Here is a 25,691-nt window from a genome sequence, read left to right on the forward strand (position 1 = left end):
ACACATGCATGTAAAAATAGTTGCTTATTCTAAATAAGATGCATATTAAACATTACAGAATATCTGTGTATCTGAAGAAGTGTGCATGCACACGAAAGCTCATACCAGGAACAAACTCAGTTGGTCTCTAAGGTGCTACTAGAAAGAATTTTCGATTTTGTTTTGACTATGGCAGACCAACACGGCTACCCACCTGTAACTATTACAGAATATGTTTGCCTGCACATTCTAGGACATTGGTCCAATCCACATGTGCAAGCAAGCATGTGCTGCAGCTACTGTCCATTTTGGCTTCACATCTCCCTAAGAAAGCAGTGATCCTGCTAAAAAGCAATTTTGTAATGGATTCAATCATTTTAAGTGCTGCCTTCACTGGAAAGTGAAGGGCATGGTGGCTCCATATCATCACCATGGTCCAAATATTTGTGCAGAAGGTCACATTCTTTTACTCATCAGTTTCTCCATTTTTATTTATTTATTGCAAAGTAGGATCTTTGCAGTAGGTGACCACGAAATAATGAATTTTATAGATGAGTGCAGGATCACTGTGATAGGAGGATATTTCCATTTCCAAGTGGGCTATTTCCCCCTCTAGCAAAAAAGTCATTGGGGCAGCGTGGCAAACAATGCAAGGAACAGAAGATACACCATGCTTTGAGTATAAAGACAGAACAATGGGAAAAGGCTTTTTCCTCCCATAGAGGTACATGCTGAAAAAACATACAGTGGAATATTTCTTTTTTAAAAAAACAAACAAACGAACCATTGTTAAACAAATGACAAGAATGAGAATGAAGATCCCAGCAATTTTTTAAATTGGTATTTTCTTAAGTTTTGAATTTTCAAGCCTATAATTCAATGTGTAAAATATATCAGGGAAGTGCCAATGGTAAGAAACATAGCCGAAGTTTGTATATTGGATCAAGTCACTATCAGAACAGCAATAAGGGGTGGGGTGGAGATAAGAAATTGGGAGTGGAATATTTCGTGCCCTTTCCTGAAAAGTGAGCTCTGAAATAGATAACTCTTTCCGAGCCCAAGATTGATAATTATGTTGGAAATTCTCCATAAGAAGTAATGTTTGTATGACATCACGAGCATTTTGCTGCAGCTGCTGTGTTACGGTTGCCAAACGTCCATAATTTCCCGGATATATCCGGAATACTGCAGCCAAAAAAAGCCCAACAACTTTTCTGTCTGGATTTGTACTGTTTGAAATATGGCAACCCTGTGGCATGCTCTCCGTGTAAATATAAAACAGAGTGTTTGCTTTTCATTCACAAATGCTCTTTTGCACGGATTCCTGACGTGAGCTTTATTCTCCTTGTTGGAAAAAGTAAAATGCTAGAGCTGCTTTAATGGATAATTAGATAAAACTGATCTTTCTATAAAGCACAACAGACAAGTAATCAAAATGCTCCTTCTCATCAGTGAGGTGAAAACCCATCGAAAGGGTGGGTATACCAGACTGCTTCGCAAGAACCAGAGAAACTACCGGTATTCCTAACCTTTGCAAGAATCTTATGGGGGGGGGAGACCCACATCTATAGAACAGATGATTGAGAGTGGGTGGGTTCATTAAAAATAAATACTGCTGTATTTAGAAAGCGAACCCTCCAAAAAATGGAGACACAAAAAATATTGATCGCCACACACTACTAATACTACATTAATTTTTAAGAGGAGCCTTAAAAGGAAGTGCAACTTTTTTATTTAAAAAATAATAATCTAAAGTGAAGATCAATGTATGGACAGCTACAAAGATTCTGTAGATTCTTAGGACTGATAAGAAAACAAATCTGCAGGGCATGTCCAAGTACCACAGAGCATGTGAGAGACTTAAAGGGGAAACCATGTCATTCTTTGGAAATTATTTTTGACTTGGGTTCACTTTGTATGCCCCACAGAAGTGACAAGGGAACAACTGTTGGCTGTGCCTCCTCTCCCAACACTTCTCACTCATGTGAATGGGCAACCTATTCAACCTCCAAATGAAGAAGACGGAATGTGCACCACTCTCTCTAGGGTAAATGTGCATCAACTCTCGCCCCATAAGAGCCAGAAAAATCGACAGAAAGACAGGAAGTGTCACTCCCTTAATGGTTCCTCTTTTGCTTTCATGGAATGGATTTGCCCCACCATCAAAAATGCCCATTTTACTTTGCTTTAGTAGCAAATTTCCAATTTACTCTTAACTCTATGCACAACACAGAGAGCAGACACAAAGGAAGTAGTGAATACTAACAATAACAAATTCTAATTGGCAACAGGCTTGTTGTTTTCATATTTACAAGTTACAATTAGGAATCTGATGTGCTTAAGCTACACAATTCATTTTTTAAAAAAATCTGAGCTGCGCTGTTTAATAGGACTGTAAATTTGAAAACAAACAAGAGCATGATTTTATGTGGCTGAAACGGCAATACCAGCCCTATGGTTAGTGGTAAAGCTAAATTGTGCCATTTCCTTTGAGGATATTTCAGTGATGGAAAACACCATTATATAATTAAGTATTGATCAAGGTAACATCTCTGTTACTAAAACAAGGACAATAATCAGGAATCATTAGAAAATAAATCATAATAAAAAAATAGAGCTGCCTATAACACGATGCCTTTAATGCAAATCTAGTGTGAGAGGGGCAAATTTCACGACATTGATTAGTAATATCTCTCTACAAATCGATGGTGCAACTGTACTCAAAATACAGCCTACAGTTTTGGTTCCCACACCTCAAAAAGAGTATTGCAGTGCTAGAAAGGGTGCCAAAAAGGGCAATCAAAATGATCAGCCGGCTAAAACAACTTCCCTATGAGAAAAGGCTACAACATTTAGGTCTTTTTAAAAATGCAAGTACAAAGAGAAGCATGATGGTGGTCTCTAGTAATATTAGAACCCAGGGTTGTCCAATGAAGTTCAATGATGGGAGATTTTAGACAGAAGGAAGGAAATACTTTTTCAAACAGTGGCATATTTAAACTTTAGAATTTCCTGTCACAAGATGCAGAGACTTTAATATGGCTTTAAAAGGGGGGATAGACAAATCCGTGGATGACAAGGCTATCAATGGGCGCAAACCCTTACGGCTATATATTGCCTCCAGCATCAGAAACAACGGTCCAGTTTGCATGCAACTCTTAAGCGATATCGTGGCTTAGTGAGAATGAGCAAGAGTGCTCGTACCCAGAGAGAAACCGCTTTGCTTCTCTCCTGCTCCTTACTGATGATGTACGACCTGGCACAAAGCCATTCATTTGGCCTAGCATCACACATGAACTCAATAGTTTGTCTCACTTCCAGCAAACCACAAACAACCACCCAAGGTTATTTCGGTTTCCTGCTTGTAGTTTGTTTTGGGGAAGACAAAAGCACTAGCCCAGGTTTGCACATAATGGTAATCCAGACCATGTTTTATGGGTAGCATGGCAGCAGCACAACCGGGAACGGGAGCAAAATGGCTGCGATTTTCTCTCTGGGTACCTGCATGCTTGCTCACTCTTGGTTAAGCTCAGCATTGCATGAGAATGAGGCCCAGTATGCCCCTGAATAGCACTTACTAAGGATCACAACCTGAAGAGGGCTATATTGCACTCATATTCTGCTTGTGGGTTTCCTATGCATATTCATTGGCAATGTATGGAATACCCCATTTCTCTTTCCCCCCTCCCTGGACCCCAAACACATCACGCGGAGGCTATGCACTTGGATTGGGTAATACAAAATCCCATTTATGCTGTTTCGTTTCTGCACGTTCTCTACAATGCTTAGTGAATGCGCACACAATGGTAGGTGGTAATGCACATTCTCCATTGAATCCACATCATCACCACAACATAGACATTTTGTAGACCAATGGCCACTTCTAATCATAACATTAAGATGCTTTAGCTTAAGGAGGAAATGAACTATCATGCAATCGGCTTGAGAATGCCGGGGGGTGGGGGAGACCATTGAAACAACTAGTGCTTTTGTGAAGCACCTACCAAGCCAGTGCTTTACTCCACAATACTTTATTTCTATGCTATAATTGCCAGAAGTCAGCACATGCCAATAAAGGACACACTGTGTACATTCTATCTACACTTTCAAGTGGGTTTTTGTTTAGTTATGCTTTAAATTAAACATTCAGTAGTTAAAGGCAATGATTTGACAAACTATTCTAAGCCCAAAACACAGATCACCTTCTCAGCACAACATTAAATAAAACCTTCCCTTATTAGCCCATGCTGCCGCCTAACCACAAAGTCACAGATTTGATTACTTGTTCTCTTGTCTACCAACTAAACAAACATCTGAACTGCATTTACACCTGCACTGAACTTCACATTAGTATAACAAAAACAGGAGAGAGAGGAGGTTAAATATTCCTATACATATGTCAGCATCCCAAAGGCCTTTAAAAAACAAAACCCTAACCCTTTGGATTGTTAGAATCCTGTAAATTCCAGTTCCCCTTAAATAAAAAACAGCCCTCACAATCACAGAAATAAGTTTGCTCATGCAATGGCAACTATTTCCAATGCAATCTATAGTGCAAACATGTTGCCCAACCTTGCTGTCTACCCTGTTCCAGGAATATGTAAAATACTTAAGAGGACTAGGCAACTATAGATTGAGTTCTGTTAAAATATTCTTACACTCAGAGTTCCAAGATGGCGGCACGCACAGACGCAGCGGCTCAGTGCTCTCCCTTTTTCTTTTAACGTTTTGTATGGCTTTTATTGTTGTTACTTGTTACTTGTGTGAGTACATTAGGCTGGAGAGCAAATGTTTAAATGAAAAATGAATAGATTTGTCACTTTAAGAGGGTAATAGCTCATTCCTGAGGGAATAATGGCAGTTATGGCAGTTATTAAGACCTAAGATGGCGGCGCGTAAGATCTGTACAGCCGGCAGGAACTCCTAAGGGTCGGGTTACAGTGCGAATAAGCTGTAAGAGCTGATTATTTTCACCCAGACATTACGGTGGAAGTAGCTAAAATATCAAGCTCTCCATGGATTACTATTCCCTTAGGGAGGAGTGGAAGGTGACGCAGAGAGAGGAAGCAAAGGTGGGGCTGTCAGGCTCTATAAGCAGCCAGCAAGACTACTGTGAACATCATTGCTAGAGATTTTTAACCATGCTGAACTTAAAACTCTGCTCTGAACTTGACCGACCATAGGTCTCTTTTCCTTGTACCAACATACATCCCCTCAGGAAACGGGCTCTCACTATAACAAAGACTGTTAAAATCTGGCATGAATGTGCTACTCACCAGCTGAAGGACTGTTTCAAGAGATATTTTCGACATCTATGCTATATCAATCGCTGCACAAGTACTGTTTTTGTGTTGGTTTTTTATGGGAAAGCATCCAATTTCATTGTATTTGTACAATGACAATCAAGAAATCTTATCTTATCTTATACCACTTAACATGTCTTGGTTCAAGGCATCAGAAAAAGGTTATAAAACGTATCGATTTTGTTCTATAAAAATCTAAAACCATCAAAATATAGAACTGCTCAGGCTTAAAAAATGTCCTGTAACTGGCTCGTTTGCTTTCATGAGAATGAATAGTTGGAATCAACTGTACTCAGCTAAAGCTGCCCTCTATTATTTAATTCTGACACATTCATTTGAGAATACTTTCCCCCCATACTTCCTCCTCTGACCCAGCTAAACACATTTAGCAATGGTGGTAAGGTCACTGGGTATAATTTGCTACTTTTCTTTACTCAAGAAAGTTTCCTGAAACACAGGGTAAATTATTTGTCTTACTCCTTATAGATTTTCTGATTCCAGTGTTGTTTATCTTATTACACTGTTAAATGAAAAATAAAGCAAGATTGGAACATTCCATGCCTTGCTAGATATGCAATATTCAGAGTCTACCTGACCCCCATGTCCAAGAATGCAGCAGCTGGCAGGGTCTGCTTGTGCAAAACCATTTCAGATATTCACAAAAATGCTGACCAGCAGTTGGGTGGTGTGTGTGGGAGACTAACTCTAGTAGCCTACTGCCCTCCCAATCAGATAGATGATTGCTTATTTTTCAGAAACGGCTTGATCAGGATATGAACCATGTCTGAAAATGTATGTACACTTGGTTTCTCAACCAGCTAGGGATGCACGTGTAAAGCCTGCTTTAACACAGCATCTAATCTAGATACACTGGGGTTCCTGTTTCGAATTGGCCCCGTGATTAATGATGACAAAATACCCAAGAAGAACATTTGCAAGTAAGATCTACTATGCTGAAAGCAATCTTACAACCAATGTACTGTATAGAAATTATGATTTCTGATGTTTAAACGAGCCCAGTAATAACTACAGGAACATACCACTGAGCTTCTTTCAAAAGACTGCTTCCACACACACACACACACACACACACACACACACACCCTATTTAAAGTTTGCATGTTCCATATTCTTCAACATGTTCAAATGGGAAAAAACTTGTTTAGCTCACAAACGCAACTTTTCATACTTTCAGCATAAGAATGGTCTGTGGTTTTGTTGGGCAAAATATAGTATTGCTTCCTTCAAAAACGTGTCATTAAGCTTTTTTATTATTATTTTAAAATATGCCTAGATTTGATAATACCCTTTTTTTGCATTTTGATTGCAATGTAAAACTTTAAACTCTAAACTGAGGCACTGGATGGCAAGCTCTCCTTTAGAAGGAGAGAAAAGCACATGTGTGTACCATGAACTCAAATCACATTGCTTCTTGAATAACGAACACTGCAATCCTATGTACATTTTACTTGTGATTAAGTTCCACTGAAAACAGTGGGAGATGCTTCTAAGTAAAAATTAATAGGTTGGGGCTACAAGTCATCTCTATCTGGCCTATACTTCATTAAATATGACACACAACTAGAGTACAGATTTCTTCTTAATGAACAAATCTACTAACAGGGTTGTTAGGTGAGGAATCGGGTCTCCTTCCCGCCCCCCTCAAAATCCACATGTCACTAGTAGATTTCACCACCTCTCTGTATAGCAGTAGCTCCTTCTAACTTCTCAAAAGGAGAAGGTTTAAGAGGTTGACATGCTGCTTTGTTTATGCACTCAATGAACAACCCTCCAACAAATCACTTTCCTGTTAGGTTGGTCTATTCCTGGAAGCGCTGCTTGGTTTTCTCAGCAACTGAAGACATGAACGCCATCTTCATCACTGAGACCCAAAGACACATCCTCTACCTCTTCCTCTAGTTGGAGGCTGCCAAATGAATACTTGTTCCTTGGCATAGGGGATGAATTGAGCACTATGGGATTTCCAAACACAAGAGGGTGGGTGAAAGGATTGACCATTTCTGAATCCGAGTCACTAGACTCTGTTCCACTGCTGGTAGAACCTTCCAGTATCTGGATCGTAGACATATGGTCCATCATGCCCCTAGCATACAAGGACTGTATAACTGGGCTTTGCTTCGACTGACTAGCAGCTGGCACACCGTTTGCCATGTTTTTACCTTGTGAAGGGACCATTCTAACCGTCCCTCCTTTATGATACCGATCTGCTCTGTATTCTTGGTTTGGAGAGGAAGATACCTGGCTCAAGATAAATGGGTCTGTTTCAGATCTGTTGCACGCATTTGAAACCACTTGCATATGTGGCCTCTGCGAGACTGGGGAACGCTTGCTGTAACTGTGGCAACTACCGGTATATGAACGAGTGTCATCATCTTTACTCCTAACCCTACAGTCATGCCCGTTTTCGGAGATGTAACTCTGGGAGCCTGCTCTACTGAAACTCATGTGAGGACTTGATCCTTTGCTGCTGGAAGGCAAGGGAGTAGCCAATGGACTACGGGTATCTGGACCCCTAAACATTTCATCAACTAGAGTGCTGTGCCGTGGGACTCTGGGACTCCCACCAACATAGAAGGACATACTAGAAGGGCTGCCATCATTGCAGTCTTCAGTGAGATGGTAAGATGCCTTTATAGAGGAGATGGAAGAATCCCTATATCTAATTCTATTACGATTTTCACCTCTATAATCAACGTAGGCACCACTGGTCGAATCACCCTCATAATTGTCATTTGTTTGGGAATGTGAGCGGGTTATCTGCCCTCTGAGGAGGTCATATTCACTATCTACATCACTGCAGTCAATGAAAGGAATTGATGTGCTACTGCCACGAGCAGCTCGGGATGCAGGACCTGTGCTCGGTTGCTGCGTCTGAGATCTACTGTGCTGTGATCTGTCCTTTGTGACCTCCTCTTCTTCCTCCATGGCTTCCATCACAGCACCGTCCAGCCTCCTGCCTTCTTTTTCGGGGCTCTTTTTCAGGGAAGGGCTTGTGTGGTGTCCACCATCTTCCACTGAAACTTTTAGTTCCTTCCCCTGCCGGCAGCTTTGGACTGCTGGGGAATCAGCACCGTCTCTATATGTAAAACTACAGCTCTGGAAAGAGAAAGGAAAGAGATGAGAGGCGACAGGAAGATGACAAATCAGCACCAATCTCAACATCAAGTGCTTTACAAACGCATCATACAACACAGTGCTACAAATTTAAATATGCCTTCAAGCCTAGAGAATAGAAGAGAGGAGAGCTCATTCCTTTGGTCAACTTCTGCAGCACATAGGACCCCTGATAGAGAAAACCACACCTACATGCTTTGCAGTTGCGTGCGTGAAAAGTACCAGATTCAGTCCCTGCCACCTTAGGAGAGGTTAAACAGGTGATGTGGAAGACCTCCACCTGAAACCCTAGCCTAGAGAGGCACTGCCATTCACCACGGACAATATTGAGCTAAATAGACAAAACAGTCTGACCTGGTAGATGGCAGGCTGCCTATGAGAACAAAATCTAATGTCCCACCAGAGTTTTGTGGATTGTCTCTAGCTTATGGTACATTATCAAAGGAGCTCATGAGATTAAAAGGTTGTGAAATGCCATCGTTTTGTTTCTATTATGTGGTTGGGGAACCTGTGGCCCTTCAAATGTGGTTGGACTCTAACTCTCATTAGCTGCAACAAGCATGGCCAATTGTGAGGGATGATGCGAGTTGTAATCTAGCAACATCTCTGGAGAGCCACCGATTCCCCATCTCTAGTATAATATGGATCTCTAAGTCATGTACTAGAATGAATACAATACAGGAGGACATGCTTGTTGGGGGACGGGAGAGGGCCTTCTTGGTGGTGGCTGCTTTGAGAAGTCTCTCCCTGGAGAAGTTACGACTGGCTCCCTCCTTGCTGTGCTTCTGCTGGCAGGAGAAGACTTTTTTTGTTCCTACAGGCTTTGGGGAACTGACTGCTTTTAATGGAAAGGCTGGTGCTGTGCTGTTTTTATTGTAATTATTTGTATGTTTTTAAACAGATTTTATATATGTATGTTGTTTTAATTCTATTGATGTTTATTTTTAAAAAATATTTTTTCCTATGTTTTTAGCGATTCTTGTTTTATATGTAAACCGCCTTGAGACCCACCAGGGAAAAAGGCAGGGTATAAATAAATATTATAATATATATATATATCTCTGTCTGTCTGTCTGTGTGTGTGTGTGTGTCAAAACTACTGGCATATACAACAAAGAGGCAATACAATTACCAGAGGGATTCAAACAAACATTTTTTAAAAATCATTACATGCCATAGGAAGTCATACCAGCCAACCCAGCTTAAGGGAAAAATTATTTATGAATTGAGAACTTTTAGCCAAAATGCTTATAAAGACCATTACTGTTTCTTTTCTCAGCAAGATTATTTTTTCTTCCACCTAGCTTTAACTGGAATTTCACCAACAGACATTCTCTTCTTTTGAGCTGCTTCTAGGCAACAGATCAAGCTTCTCTCAGAAGGCAGCCTTGACCACAAATTAGTAACAGGTTTCCTTGGCTTGGCTTTATTTTTACCCTTTAGATTTCTGAAAATCGGGATTGTGTTGGGGGGGGGGAGTATTGTTTTATTCCCTGCGCTCACTGAGTGAAACCGGGTTAATTCTGGGGTCAATTTCTTCAACATTCTCAGAAAGTAGAATGGAACTGTTTACATGGATCATAAAATGACACATTCAATCCAGGATTCTCCCCGAGGACCAGCCTTTTATTTACTCCATGCCTCAGGGGCCAAGTTTTACAAGTGGCCAGTGTCACCCACCTGCCAATCACTACATGTCACAATGTCAGGAAGAACTTCATCTATGCTGGCAGGGGTAGGGCATGTGGGCATGCCTTGGCTCAAATGGTAAGCCCTGGAGGACCTAATTAGGATGGCAAGTTCTCCAAACCTGCCATGTCCTCTTCCTCTAAACCTTGGAAAGAAGCCTACCCTGTGTAAAAACTATCCGTAAGTGCACATGCAGATTATATACAGCAATGCATATCTGCATAATTTATTTAATCAACGAGTGACATATGAACTTGCTAGGCATGCAGTTTAAATATTTTAATGTGTGTAAGGCTTGCCTAAGAAGTACAATTAATAAACACAAATAAAAATACTGCTACTGCTTTCTACTTGGCTTGGAAACATTCCAAACCAGATAAAAGGACGAAGTTGCTTAAAGCTGCAGTGTTGCCATTAATTTGGCCTCTCCTGACTGTGAATTATGGTACAGTGCACAATACTAAACATGGCCTAGGCAAGAAAAACAGAACTATTGGACATTTTTGCTTACAAAAGTATGAAATATAACTGACTTGTTTTGGCACCTCTGAATGCTGTTCTGAAGGCTTTGTTGTCAAGCTCCTAATAGAGTGAATCTTGCTGTGTTTCCTGGAAAGGGGTAAAAAAAAAGAGGGGGGGGGAGCGAACATATTTTGCAACAAGTTAAAATGCATGTTATTTCCCACCCCTGTGAATAAATCAGTGGCAGACAATCATTTCTCTAAGCACAGCTTCAAACAGACTTCTTGTCCAAAAACAGATTTCCTCTCTGCCGTCGTATATGTATGCGGTAATTCAGTGAAGCTATGTGTTATATAAATGTCATAAAAGGAAAGGACAAGGAACTAAAAAATAAATCCTCCAACTCCAAAAGATGACTCAGAACACAAACCTGTCGCTAGGATCATTCTACAGTTTAGCAAAAACATTGAACTCATCATGTCGCAGACTGGCTTAGAAACACATCTGGCAATAGCATGCAGCAATCCAACCTTCTATTGTCTCAACATTTTACTGCCTGTAGCCGGTTGCGCCAATTTGCTCTCCTCATTCTGTTTTGTTTATTTAATTAAGAAATAACTGTCTACCTATCTACAGATCGCCTGAATTCCTATGATCACAACACCAGTAATTTGATCAGGTTTCATGGACCTGGGGTCAAGATGCAGCAAGCCCTGTAATACCTCCCTGTTAACAAGCAGGAACTATTTTGCAGGCCATTCGTTATAGTCGTGACCCAAACACAGGGGACAAAAAGCAATAGATAGCTAATTAGAAGGCGAAAACAAATAAACAAAAAGTTCCAAAACTCCAAAACACCTTAGCACAAAACTGGGAAAGCAGAAAGCAGAAGTCAGGAAGTGGGGTGGAGGGAAAAGAAAAATCTATGTCACACTGTTTTTCTTCTTGTGTATATTGCCGTTTTCTTCTGGGAAGACTATTCAAGCCAAGCACACTGTCCCTATTTTCCTGCAGCTGTGTCATTTGGCTAACTGGGCTGAATGAGCATGCATGAGGCCTAAGAAAACCCTCAAAAAGTAAACAGAGCAATTTATTTTTATTGTTGTTGCAAAGACACTTTCTAACCTTTCAAACTGTACTTTTTTGTGTCCTCCTTCTTTGACATAGTCCAGAACCTGCTTCTGAGTTCGGCCACTGGGAAGGAAACAAAACAAAACCAAGAGTTAAAACCATGAAAATAAAAGGCTGTGGAAGTACATTCTTCTAGTATTAGTGCATCCATAACTTTGGACAGTTTCTGATGCCAGGCATGGTTATTAGTTACCAGGGACAGTAAATAAAAGCTGGAGAATCTGCTGCTATGAGAATGCCTCTGAAAATGCTCCCTCTGATGTCATCTCATCCACAATGCCTGGGAGTATTCATCACTCTGAATCAGCACCATCACTCTGTCAAAGACTCTGTCCCCACCGGCTGCAGATTCTTGGAAGTGTCACGGAGAGGCAAGGAGCCTCTCAATGTGGTGGCACTGATTTATCGCTTAGCATGTTTTGGCACCACAAAAGCTCCTGCTCTCAGGCTACTGCTAAAACCATGCATTTCTTGCAAAAAAAGCCGAACTGATTTTCTACCTACATGCCTCGGGTAGGAGGAACCGGGCTTCCAAAGGTTAACAGAACCATTGTGTTACTTTCTACTTCTTTAGCATAAAAATGTTCCTTCTACATTACATATATGAGTGATATTATGTTCAGCTGCTCATGACATGATTGCAGGCATTCACAACTGGTACCCATTAAACTGAATGCAGTCCTCTGGTCATATATGGTGGGCCATGTGGCCCCCAGTAAGCCTCTGGCTTTTGCTGCCTGTCTGAGAATGCAAAAATGCTGCGCTACACCACACATCAGCTGATAGGCAGGGAGGCTGAGCAGCTTAAAGAAAGCCCCGCTGCGCCTTAGGTCGCTTCAGGACTTCCTCCACCCTCATTGATATCCTTTTGGGGCTCCAGGGAGGGTCCCCTCAACAGCCACAAGGACTCTCAAGCTCTCTCCTGCCATTTCTGGGTTTGAATTGAATTAATTTAATTCTTTCCTGGCACTGTGCATATATGTAGTTGCACGCAAGTGAATCGCATTTTAAGTGGGGTGTTGGGGCTTTTGCTTTAACTGGAAAAGCCTCAAAAACAGTTTAGCACTTGGAAAACACCAATGGCGTCCAGCAACGCTTCTTGCTGCCTTTCCCTCTGCTTCTCCAGTGCTTTTGCAGAGTTGTTCAAACTTCTCCTGTGCAACGGTGTGTGTGCCTTTCTTGCCAGCAATAACTTCCACAGAGTCCAGCTTGTTTTAAGCAAGCGAGCTTTATTTACAAGCATAAATCACAGACCTTCTTTCCCCGGAGATACGGACGACATGTCTCTCTCCGGTTAAAAATGAAAGTAGACTGAATAGAAAAACAGTGCGTCACAAATCACACAGACATCCTGTATACAGCAGATACCCCGGATGTTGTGACACATCTTCCCTATGGGCGGGGCGAACTGTTGAGCTTATTTAACCCTGTAAGCTCCAAACCTCACATGGGGGGGGATGCCTGCACACCCACACCCACACCCCTATGAGTTCCATAAGCTGTAAGGTTCTCCAAGAGATCAAATGGTTTGTTACTACAAGCCAAGACGACTGCCCAGTCACTCTTAAGAGCAGAAAGATTTGTCAGACATTGAGAAAACTCGTGTTCCGTGCCATTCAACCTAACCTATCGCAAAGACTAATGAATTCTCTTGTGGGAACTGTTTCAACAACCTCAGTAATTTACTGGTATGTACCTGCATCAGGCAGTTCTACACTCTTATACCACTTCTAAGGAACCACCACCACAATGAGTTATGAATTTTTAAGAATACTGTTGTTGAAATTCCAAATTTTAATTGCCCAGGTGGAACCAGTTCAGAAAATTTGGTGGGGAAAGCTGCTGGTCGCTGCTATTAAATGTCATATTTATTTGATTCCCACACCCCTTTCCCCAGAGAGGGAACACTGAATTATGCATTAGGCTGCATACACAGAGGCACTGAAGCTGGAGCTATGAAACTCTGTCCTATTAAGCATCTAAGGAAAACTCATATCTGGCTTAAAACTATGCTCAGCTATTCAAAATGGATGAAAACATTAATAATTCAATTTAATGCTATTTTAACATTAGAAATACATAATGCTAGTCATACTATCACCTGCTTCACCACATCTACAAACGTGTAGTAGCCAGCTAGTAATCAGTGTCTCCTGCCCCGTGTGCATATGCCACAAGAGACATGTATGTGTCAATCATACATGATGCCATGCATGCAACTGCTTGCACATAGGCAGTATTTGTGCAAGAAATCTGCCATGCGTGAAACGTCTCAAAAAGTTAGCTCTGTGGATAAATAAAGCAAAACACACTCTTTGCTATCAAGAGTATGCATTATTATCCGAACAATATATTTTCCTTGTGAACTAGGCAATCAGCTGATAAACTATGATTTAACATGCCAATTTAATTTTCTGCTAGGAAGCTGTCCCTATAGATACTAAATGAAAGAGTACTAAAGATTCAAATGAAGATGGTTCTGTCTCTATGTGATATTTTTTTTTAAAAAAAAGATTAACAAATAGGGGATGCCTTTAGACAGAAAGATGTCAATTTTCTATTTGCATTAAAATAAAAAGTACCCGGGGCATTGCTACTGTCAGTCTCTTACTAAGCTCTTCAGAATACTTGAGGATACCATGGTTTTGCTTTTATTAAGACTCTTCAAGCAGGGCTGGGGGACGTGTGGCCCTCCAAATGTTGGAACTACAACATCCATAATCCCTTACTACTGGCCCTTCCAGTTGGGCTGATGGGACTTGGAGGACCACATGTTTTCCATCCCTTTCTTAAATACAATCCAAACATATAGACTAAAACAATTAGGCTAAAGCTGCTTCTTAAGACAAGAGGAAAGGCAAACATATGATCAAATACGAACCCCAAAAGTCAGACTATTGGTTGGCCCTTTTAGCCCAGAGTTAGCCAATGTGGTCCTCTCCAGATGTTGTGGAACACAAATCCTATCAGCTCCAGCTATTGTGCCAGAGATGACTGGAAGTTGCACTCCACAACATCTGGAGAGCATCACACTGGCAACACCTGACCAGTGTGTAGATATTCAGTGACTAACTCTCCAAGGCCTCCAAGGTTGGGTTTGGGGTGGGGAGAGATATCTAGGATGAAATGAAATAGCCCCTAATTATTAAAGATGCTTCAGGCAGACTTTTACTACAAGTCTGAATAATTTCTAGGACATTCAGTGAGTAGTGTGTAGATCAGCATAAACGACCACCGCAAATTACATGCTTGGGAAACTGCATCCCTCAGCTATCCTGAAAATAAGCATGAAAAGCTTGGTATGCAGAGGAAACATCACACAGAACTCAAGCAGTCGAGATAAATGGGAAAGCAACATATGTGATGAGCCACAGAGCTGAGACAGCAAAAGAAACAGAGGAAGTCCCAATTCTGGTGCATTTCTCTCACTTTAACTTAATTTATCTAGGTCATAATGTAATTAAAAAAGCAACCGGACTATAAAAAGTGAATCTTGAAATAGCCATATATGGCAGGGGTCAGCTAACTTTTTCAGCAGGGGGCCAGTCTCCTGTCCCTCAGACCTTGTGAGGGGCCAGACTATATTTTGAAGAGGGGGGAAAATGAACGAATTCCTACGCCCCACAAATAACCCAGAGATGCATTTTAAATAAAAGGACACATTCTGCTCATGTAAAAACACGCTGATTCCCAGACCGTACGTAGACCGGATTTAGAAGGCGATTGGGCTGGATCCAGCCCCCAGGGCTTAGTTTGCCTACCTATGACATATAAACTCTCCTTGATAAATATAATAAATTTAAATCCCCAAATTCCATCACCCAATTGAAGTTCAACCCTAAAAAGGAAGCCTAAACATATATATGAGAAGGAAATTGCTTTTTATGTAATGTAGTTGATAAATAAACTTCCACAGAGAGGCTTACGTTAATCTGTTGGAGTAAAACCAGTAAAATATTGCAGCACCCTAAATACTCCCCCCGCCCCGGAAAGCAATTCAATATTATACAATAACAACCAAACATTGATGAAATCATATCGTCATATAATCTTTGATAATATTCTTAACAATATCCTGCCAACTGGGTGCCCTGTAGATGTTTTAGACTACAACTCCCACCACCCTTAACAACTGGTCGTGCTGGCTGGGGCTGATGGGAACTGTAGTCAAAAACATCCAAGAGGCTCCAGGTCTGTGAAGGCCGTTTTATGACACACACTGTTGAAGACTGCAAGGCAGTAAGATTTCACTCAGACACCGTAGAACCCTTCACAAAGCATTACACATCTTTCATTGTCACATTTGATTAATTTTATCATTTATTTATTTATTGAGTTTCTTAACCAGGCTATTTTTTTAAAAAATGATTCTATCTTTTTGCCAATTCAAAATCACTTTTCTATTATTTTCATATGTTCTGCCTTCTCTGGTTCAAAACAGATGGCTTATGTTTCAGGCACTTTATTAGAGGACCAAAAATTTATTGCCAAATTAGCGCCGGTGGAATTTCTCCTTTTCCTACAACCGGGCAATTGCAATACCGACAGCTATTAGGAGGTATTATACTTTCTAATTTTGTCAAGTGAGCAGCAGTCACCTGGTTGCCTTTTACAGCCAATAATGTCCATGTGTAGGTGGTGGCCTACCTTTTTAATCACATCATAGCATTATCTCCTGTGCCTTTCACTTTGCTGAGCATCAGAATTTTCCTATCCCCTGCTGCCAAAACTGTGTCCCAATTCCTCTTCAAAAGTATCTCAGTGTATCATATCTTTGAGGTGCTAGCTTGGATGTTCCCCTGGGTCAGTGCCTCCTTATGACTGGGGCGGAGGCCTAGACTCCATGAAATGAACATGATTTCCTAACAGGCCTCAGATATTTTGTGAATTACTATGCTGGTTCCAGGGTACGGGGCTACCTGCTTAGCTGAAGCTGGCTGTAGCGGAGACCACCTAGGAACATTATGTACGCCACCTTAATATTCCACGATGGGCTTTTTAAATGTAAGAAATAATTCCTCAGTATGGGCAACCCTTTGCAGGTATTTTCAGCATTAATCCACAGAGACAACTGAAGGGCTATGATGCCTCACTGTCATAGACAACGTCTACTTGATTCCACAAAGAAGAGACAGAGAAATCACCAGTTGCATCTCAATGTCACTTCTAGCTTTTAACCCCACTCGCAAATTTCTCAATATTTCGCCTCCCCTAGCATTCAATAAACCTTTCATCAAGCCAAGAATGACAAAAACTGGGCCTGATGTGCACTGTTAAACTGAACATTAAATTATAGGTACTGCCATTTTTGATGTGGCTCTCTCTGTGTTCATGCATGTACGCATTAGTACTCAGGAAGACAGAATACATGATGCCTTAATAAGTCTAGTCCTTAGTCTGAAACTGTTCAGTATAGAAATGTTAAATGCAAACTGAACCATGGAAAATAAATACTGTAAATTTGCCTCTATTTCAGTAATTCTGTCAATACATAATGCTCCTGCTCCAACAAACCATGGGTTGTGCAAAGGGAACTCACAAGAAACTCAAGTACCCCCTCTTTCCTTTATTTGCTGGTTTATTTCCTGTCTACAAACTTGGAGGGAGTTTTGTATGGAGCCTTTAAACTAAAGTTTCTGGGGTTGGATGTCAGGGAAGGAGGGAAGAGGGTGTGCTCAAGTTTATTGCTTGTTTCCATTGCAACAAACTATGGTTTGCTGGAGAACATTATGTCCGATCTGAGCCAGTACCTCAGGGTGGGTGAGCACACTCTTCTCATGGATTACTGTAGCAAATAAAAGTATATTTTACCTGAACCTAAAGGATGAACCTCTGGTAAAGAGAACAGGTTTAGGCTTTGGTTTAGGCTCCTCAAATAATCTGAAGAAGGCATGGTGCTCTACACAGATCTTCCAAAAGGCTTTGCAAAAATCCCGACTGGCCATCAGGAATTCTAGGGTGTCCTGGAAGGAACTCTGAAAGATAATGGTGGTAGATTTAACACTGGAAGGAGGGTGAACATCGTCCAAGTGCAAATGTGGACATTTCCCTCCACTTTCATCTGCACCAACTTCTTGAATAAAATGCAACACATTTCCATTAGAATGTAAAAAAGGACATTTATATTGCATAAAATTAAAGCAAGCAATAACAATGATCCTTTTATTTTTACGATTATTTATTTTAAGAATGATATGGCTTTTGAATCTACCCAGCATCTACTATGCTTTTCTATACCATACAGTACCTAGACAGAAAAGGACCCTACTGAGAGGCTAAACTATTCATTTTGTTATGTATAATGTAAAACAAGGCACGTGGTTAGCTCAATTGGTTAGAGTGTGGTGCTAATAATGCCAAGCTCGCAGGTTTGATCCCTGTAAGGGCCAGCTGCATATTCCTGCATTGCGGAGGGTTAAACTAGACGATGCTGCTCAAGGTCCCTTCCAACCCTACGACTATGATAATGGAACGTAACTTTCCTGAAAAGTCATTATAATGGAATATTATGAAGCCCTCCACCTATATCAACATGACTATCTGTTTCCCTAAAGTAATCATTTCTCTTGCTGACCCACTTCATCTGCCTCAAAGAATTTAATGCCAGCATCAAAACATTCATTTTGTGAATGCTACAGGAGAAGTGACAGGCAATATTTCAGAACGGTGAGAGCTAACTGGAAACAAGAATCTGCTGAACTGTCAGTTCCTGATATTCAAATCTAAGAGATAAGACACTAGCTTCCACTCAAGTGGTAGGACTGCACCATTTTGGACCACAGGTTTGGGGGTGGGGGACTCCCATGACTAAACAATTCCTCCCACGCAGAAAACTAGTTTTCAGGGTTCTAATTAAGGCTTACTTAAGTCCTCACCTGTAGTCTGAAGTGGCACAGCCCAAAATGCAGGTTTACCAGTTCAGTGAGAACTAGGACTAAGCCTAGTGAACAGAACAGAGTATTTGGAGGTAGTCAATTGTTACGTTATTCCCTAGGGAGATCACCAAAAGGGGAAAGGATAACATACACCGGAATCTGATAGGCAGAATCGGAGGCTGATATATAGTGACTTTCCAGGGCTTGACTTTCATAGCCAAGCTGAGATTTAAACCTGGATGTATTGGAGATCAAGTAGAAGCCCTATAATATAGAAATAATAATAATAATTTATTAATGTGTCCTTTTGTCTTAATGATGATGCTCCTACGCTGGAGCGGCAATATTCTCTCATCTCACTTCCTATCTCTGCTCACCCTTCCCCCAATCCATTTTACCATCTTCACTGGCCCATTCCTTTCATAATTTTACGACCTCTCCCATCAATCCTCTTCTGAATTTACCATTGGCGGCCTATTTCCAAACCAGGGTACATTTTGTAAGAGGTACTACCAGCAACTGGCTTAATGGGGCAACACCCAAGATCAGTTTGCGATGGAGGCAAGCAGAACATCCAATGAGCTCAGCAGCTATGATTGGACTAGCACAGAAATGGAGTGTCCCAAATGAAGTCAGCATCTGTCAACGCGGGAAAAACAAATGTTCATTTCCTATGTCACAGTTCAGAGCCCACTGAATTGGGCAAGGTATAAGCTCACAACTTTATGCAGAGATAAAGGTGGTTTAACGAATCCAGTATGAAAAAGCTGAATGGAAATAATACATTTTATGCTTTCGTCAGGCATCTGCCACTTCAAACTGCCTTGTGCCATTCCAGAGACTTACGTTTGCATCTGGCCTCAACTTAATAAGAAAACGCTTCCTCTTAAAGCTCAGTTTTCGAACTTTAGACCAGTTGAAGGCATTGATTTTGGTGTGACCCTGAATATGAAGAAGAACGGAAAAGAAAAGGTATGAATACGTTTCCTCCCCAACAAACAGGCCTTCATTGATCTGCAAAATTAATTTTAAAAACTAACAAAAGGTGCAGTTCACTACACTCAAACTATTTTAATTTAGTCTGCCTGCTTAGCTGCCTAAAACAAATAAGGCAATTCCACTGTCAGTGGCACAATAAAGGAAACTGACTATAATGACCTATTTCTACTTTCTGCTCAACTAGGCAATTATCAGTGCCAGCCCAACTACCAAAGAGTTAGAACCAGGTCCTTAAGGCTTTAACATCCAATAACTATCTGCAATGGGGCAACTGCCCTAGGACTTCCCCATGGGAGAGGCCATCTCTACACTGGCAAACAGTTACTATAGGGTACTAGCAGACTGGATCTCACAAGATGGCAGCTATGAGCTGACTCCTTCTCATTTGCAGTCTAGACTGAACTATGATTACAGCTTCTCACCTGAAACACCAGAATGCCTGTATGGGCAACTGCCAGGTTTATCTTAGTTCCTTCCCTGTCCTTGGCTGGATGCAATCGGATTCCATACATTTCCAAACGACGGGCAATCTCAAGCAGCTGGAAATCTGACTCTGCTGGTGTCTGTCCACTGAAGGAATGATAATTGATTTTACACAGGACAAAGAAGGTTTAAAAGAACCATTAGAGCTTTTCACGGCAGATGTTGTTTCCTGCTCAGACTTGCATATAAAGTCACTGTGAAACAGACCCTAGCACCAATTTGACGGTTTGAGAGACCTAGTACAAATAAATTTCATAGCAATTGAATGTCCTTGCATGCTTTGTGACTATCTGCTGGAGCAACAACTGGCACACTAGACAGCAACCACTCATATGTTAAACATTCAAAGAGTAGTTTCAGGTGTACCAGTGAAGCAAAATGAAGACATGCAACCTTCTCACACTTCCTGTACAACACAACTTGGTGTATCTTCTCAAACCTGGAATCTCCCATTTAGGAAATGAACCATTTCCCAATGGTGATAAACAAGATTTCCCATTGGCAATTGAATATGATTTTGTAGTTGATGTTATATATAAATCCCACCCCCCAAAAGGTGATGAGTTGATACTATATCCAAACACCTCTGTGAACACCCAGAGAAAAGTTGCACCACGGTTTGTTAAGTTTTGACACACACAAGTAGTTAAAACAACACAAAAGGTTTTGGGTGGCTCTATTCACAAACTGGATAAATAAATGTAAAAAAATAAAAATAAAACAAAAGAAGAAACAAGCAAGCTGAGCAAAAACAAGCTCACCTTCTTTCCTTTGTGTCCTACTCCAGAGTCTAGTTTTTGTGCTTTCTACTACACAGGTACTTATACATCAAACATTGTCTTTCTCCCTTTAATTTTTCATCCATCCCCCAAACCACTTCTGCAATGCCTTATTGGAATGCAAAACTTCCGTTCTCTCTGCTATTTGTTAACCCACCTCTGCCCTCTTTCTCTACTCTGTTATGAAGCCCTGTCATCTCCTCAAACCTTTCTGCTGGTTTTCTTAATTATAAATCCTAAAGACCAAAGCCCTGCTTTATAAGACAACAGCACTAAGAATACTTAAGCATTAAATAGTAATACTTACATGTGATTACGATGAAATTCCATGATTTTGTCTTCTAATGCTTCTTGCTGAGGTATATACTTGTTCTTTGCTAAGTGTTCACGATCAATGGTTTCGTCAAAATCCCCAATCTCAGCTAGGGAGAGGGGGGGGGGGAAAGTGCACTCAATAGATGAAATGTGTGTATTCCAATGCATGTTTATTTATCAGTAAGCTCTACTGAGTTCAATAGCATGCACTATTAAGTTGTATGGATGCTTATTCTCAGGGTGGAACAAACAGAAAATCCTGAAAGATGCAGTGAGCGGTGAATAACAGAGCACTGTACTTGTGGCCCTGAACATTTCATGCAAAGGAATGAAAACAGGGAAGAAGGATACTGAGCTGTAGGGTCTGCTGTCAATTAGCAAGGATCCACTGGGATCAAACCACAGCAGTGAGATTTCTGAGGGTTTAGCAAATTACACAAGAACCTCTTGGAAACATGCAGCACTTTCCAACTTATCACAAAGCATACTGTTCTTTACAGCTGCTTTTCTCAAACTGCCTGTTTTTCTTCTGTTAAAGGTAAAGGGATCCCTGACCATTAGGTCCAGTTGCGTCCGACTCTGGGGTTGCGGCGCTCGTCTCGCGTTACTGGCCAAGGGAGCCGGTGTACAGCTTCCAGGTCATGTGGCCAGCATGACTAAGCCGCTTCTGGCGAACCAGAGCAGCGCACGGAAACACCGTTTACCTTCCCGCCAGAGCGGTACCTATTTATCTACTTGCACTTTGACGTGCTTTCGAACTGCTAGGTGGGCAGGAGCAGGGACCGAGCAACGGGAGCTCACCCCGTTGTGGGGATTCGAACTGCCGACCTTCTGATCAGTAAGCCCTAGGCTCTGTTGTTTAACCCACAGCGCCACCCGCATCCCTTTTCTTCTGTTACAGGACCTCTATGGGAATAGTAGATGGCAATGTGATGCCCAAAGTAGAAAATCCAGAGGGTGACACCCCAAACAGTGATTAAACTATGATAGTAAATGAAAGAATTGATAATTGGGTGCCTTGTGACAACAACCCAACTTCTGCAGCCTCATCTCACCCTGTCCGTCTGCATTTCTATCCCTACCAGTTTCATCTTACTCGGATGACACATATGAGACAGGATAGGGAAGATTTGGCACAGTAGATGATAACCAGTTAGAGATACTCTGGAGCGAAAATGCACTGAGAAATGCAGGAACTTTGATGAAGAAAAATAGTGGCATGTGGCTCTCACTGTAGTTCTCTTTCAGGCATTTTTGCTGGCACATGTCACAATTACACTAATGAGGAAAGACGTGTATAAGGTTCTAGTCACACATCGGAGAGCACAGAAAATCACACGCAGGCCCATCAAAACCACATGAAGGTAACCACAATAGAAAATGCCTCACAACAGATACCACCATGAATTAGCTGCTAATCTAGCAGACAAATTATGAAGGGCAAATTCTTCCTGCGCTAACAGAAAGTGAAAGTAAGTAATACTCTAAATCCCACCAGGTGTGTGTTTGTTATGTTTGTGTGTGTGAGATTTATTAATCTCATTTCCATTACACATATCCCAGTGACAAGCAAACAGCAATTACTTCCTACTTCCATTTTCGCCATAGTATTTTGAAACAACCTGAAGAAAATGGATGCCACTCAGATACTAGCCCAATGTATCTTTGTGAACATACATTTATGGATATGGCCACTGACCTTAATCTATTGAAAATGTATTTATAAGTCAATATTCTACCTGGGCAACAAGCACCTTATTCTTCAAAATGCAGGAAGGGTTTGGAGATGAGCTAGTTTTACTTACACTGTACGATGTGTGAGATTAAGAGAGCAGCACTGGTGTCGTTACAGGTTAGTCTTCCTTGGGCTAAATCCTGCTTTACCTGCAGTGCAAATAAGTACCTGAAAGCACAAAAAGAAAAAGCAGTGGAGGAACAAGGCTTCCATGGAGTGGCAAGGACATGGAAATCGAAATGTTAACTCATTACTTGATAACACGGGGAGATTTAGCAACGATCCCTTCCACATCACTAACAAGAGATAACTGCAAAATAATGTGGCGGTTGTACAGTCTTCATGGAATTAATTATCACCTTTCAAATTATGGGTGTCTGAAATATAAGCACTATCTGGATTTCCTAAACTTGCAACTAACAAAACAATTGTCAGCAGAGTGTAGTGGTTGGACTAGGACCTAGAGTCAAATCTCCATTTAGTTATGACATTCACAGGGCAACTTCAGGCCATTCGCCACCTCTTAGCCTAAACTACCTCACAGGGCTGTTGTGAAGACAGAGCAGAACCATGTACTGTATTTTTCGCTCCATAAGACACACTTTTTTTCTCCTGAAAAGTAAGGGGAAATATCTGTGCGTCTTATGGAGCGAATGGTGGTCCCTGGAGCCGAATTTCCCAGGGGCCAAAAGAGGATCATGCTTTTTATTTTACAAAGAGAAAAGGGGGTGTTGAAAGGACCCACTCAGCACCTGATCAGCAAGAGATTGGAGAGAGATAAGAGTCCCCGGCTCCCTTTCAGCCCCGCCCCCTTCCCAAGGCCTCCATTATTGAATGTGCTGCAGAGGGAGGTTGTTTGTTTCCCCAGCAACATGTGACTGGCTGATTAGATTATCTGTCTGGAAACTGTAGAAAAGGCTCCCTTTTCCTTTAGAAGCTGCAGAAATGTGAGTTGAACCCCATAAAAACGGGGCTTTTCCTCTTTGCTTTTCCCCCTTTGCAAAAGGAGCTTTGCTTTTCCTCCTTTGCCAAAAAATGCTGCAAAACTTTTAGCTGATCCTCAAAAAAAAAAACCCAGGGCTTTTCCGTTTGCAAAAAAAGCTGCAAAACTTTTAGCTGATCCTCAAAAAAACAGGGTTTTTAGAGGAGGAAAACCAGGAAAAAAATATTTTTAGCCTTGTTTCCTCCTCTAAAAATGAGGTGCGCCCTATGGTCTGGTGCACCCTATGGAGCGGAAAATACGGTATACAAGCTCCTAGGAGGAGTGGGGAGAGGCAAAACAGGTAATAAATAAATCTAGTTGTTGCAGGAATTTCACATTTTTAACCACCAAATGATACCCCCCCCCTTTTTTAAACAAACTCATAAACTATGCAGGCTAACAATCGCACCAGAAAACATTATATCCTATTTATGTTGGATATAGGACTTTTTTAAAAAAAATGAAAGAAAAAAAGAAACCAAAACTCTACCAAGTGCTTAAGGCAGTGTTTTTCAACCACTGTTCCGCGGCACACTAGTGTGCCGCGAGATGTTGCCTAGTGTGCCGTGGAGACGGTTGGGATTTCCCCCCCTACTTGGGTGCAGATGTCGCGGTATGGCCGTTACGGTGGAGGTGAGTGGCGCGGGTGGAGAAGAGACCGCAGCGACGCCTCTCTTTGGCTCTTTTCGAGGCCCCGCTTAGCTAAATTCGCGGCGCCTAGGAGGGGACTCCCCTCGGGGTAACGGCGGGCGGGGCTTGTGGCCGGACCTGGCGGGGTTTGTTTTCCCGCCCTTCGGCGCTACTGACGCTGCGCGGGAAAAATGGAGGCGGCGCCAAAGATGGCGGCGCCCAGGGCTGCTTCGCTCGCCTTCTGCAGCGATGAGATGGGCGGGCTGGTCGAGGGAAGAAGCCGCGAGGGCGGCACCGCGGCGGTGCGTTTGGCGGAGCCGTCGGCGGAGGGAGGGCGGTGCGAGGGCGGAGAAGCGGCGCCGGAGGGCGCGAAGGGCAGTTGCCGCTGCTTGCTCTTCCTCTGCCGGCTGCCTGCTCGTTGGCGCGCTTTCCAGGAGCCTCTAATAAAGGGAGCGGTGGCCTCCCCCTTTCTCCTTCTACACGCGCCTGCTTAAACTTTTGTGCCCCGAAGTATGTGAAGTGCGCTTCCTATGCAGTTTTTTTTAATTAATTGCTTTGAGTATCTCGGCTATAACATCCAATTAGATTGACAGAAAAACTAGGCGAAATCTTTTGCGTTGATACAGGGTGTCGGTATAATAGTATTATTTTCCTCCTTGCCGTCGCTTTGACGTGGGCCCTTCCCCGCCCCCTCCATAAGCTGCCAGCATGGATGCTGGAAACTTGCGTTTATGATGGTTGCAGCCCTCCTTTTGCGGTTCAGTGGGAGTGCAGTTTGGCAAGTGAAGTGAACATAGCCTGAAATTGGCTTAAGACTATTAAGGACGTGTATTTTCTTGGAATTTTCCATAAAAAAATCTTTTTTCTTTTGCGGGCACCGGACTGTGTCCTGGGTATGGGGGGTATGTGGATTTTTTGACATCATCTTCCGACTTCCTTCCCGCCAAAGCACAGTGTGCGCAGCAGCGGAGAGAAGAATTTCTGTTTACTTACTATTTCATAATAGAGTAATTATAAAATACTTTCTTTGTGTTTATTTGATTCCTATTCAAGAGAATTACTTTATATATAGTCAATATAGGCACAGAGTTAATTTTTTTAACATTTTCTAATGGTGGTGTGCCTCGTGATTTTTTTCATGAAACAAGTGTGCCTTTGCCCAAAAAAGGTTGAAAAACACTGGCTTAAGGCACT

General features: G+C 41.8%; 1 protein-coding gene across 7 annotated transcripts in view; it reads right to left on the reverse strand.

Annotated features, from left to right (window-relative positions):
* The window catches only part of FARP1 (FERM, ARH/RhoGEF and pleckstrin domain protein 1), a 178,667-nt gene that overhangs the window by 38,869 nt on the left and 114,107 nt on the right, over positions 1 to 25,691 (reverse strand). For 6 of the 7 annotated variants that reach the window (XM_033147852.1, XM_033147851.1, XM_033147855.1 and 3 more), the window contains exons 6-13: positions 22,956 to 23,053; positions 21,143 to 21,257; positions 19,996 to 20,143; positions 19,421 to 19,516; positions 17,511 to 17,674; positions 11,694 to 11,762; positions 10,640 to 10,715; positions 8,156 to 8,399 (exon numbers count right to left, since the gene is read on the reverse strand). In XM_033147852.1, the coding sequence (XP_033003743.1) occupies positions 8,156 to 8,399; positions 10,640 to 10,715; positions 11,694 to 11,762; positions 17,511 to 17,674; positions 19,421 to 19,516; positions 19,996 to 20,143; positions 21,143 to 21,257; positions 22,956 to 23,053 (1,010 nt within the window). The remainder of the gene's footprint in view (positions 1 to 8,155; positions 8,400 to 10,639; positions 10,716 to 11,693; positions 11,763 to 17,510; positions 17,675 to 19,420; positions 19,517 to 19,995; positions 20,144 to 21,142; positions 21,258 to 22,955; positions 23,054 to 25,691) is intronic. The other variant, XM_033147857.1, reaches the window with a different exon arrangement.

Source organism: Lacerta agilis, chromosome 4, assembly GCF_009819535.1.
Source record: "Lacerta agilis isolate rLacAgi1 chromosome 4, rLacAgi1.pri, whole genome shotgun sequence".
NCBI lineage: Eukaryota > Metazoa > Chordata > Lepidosauria > Squamata > Lacertidae > Lacerta > Lacerta agilis.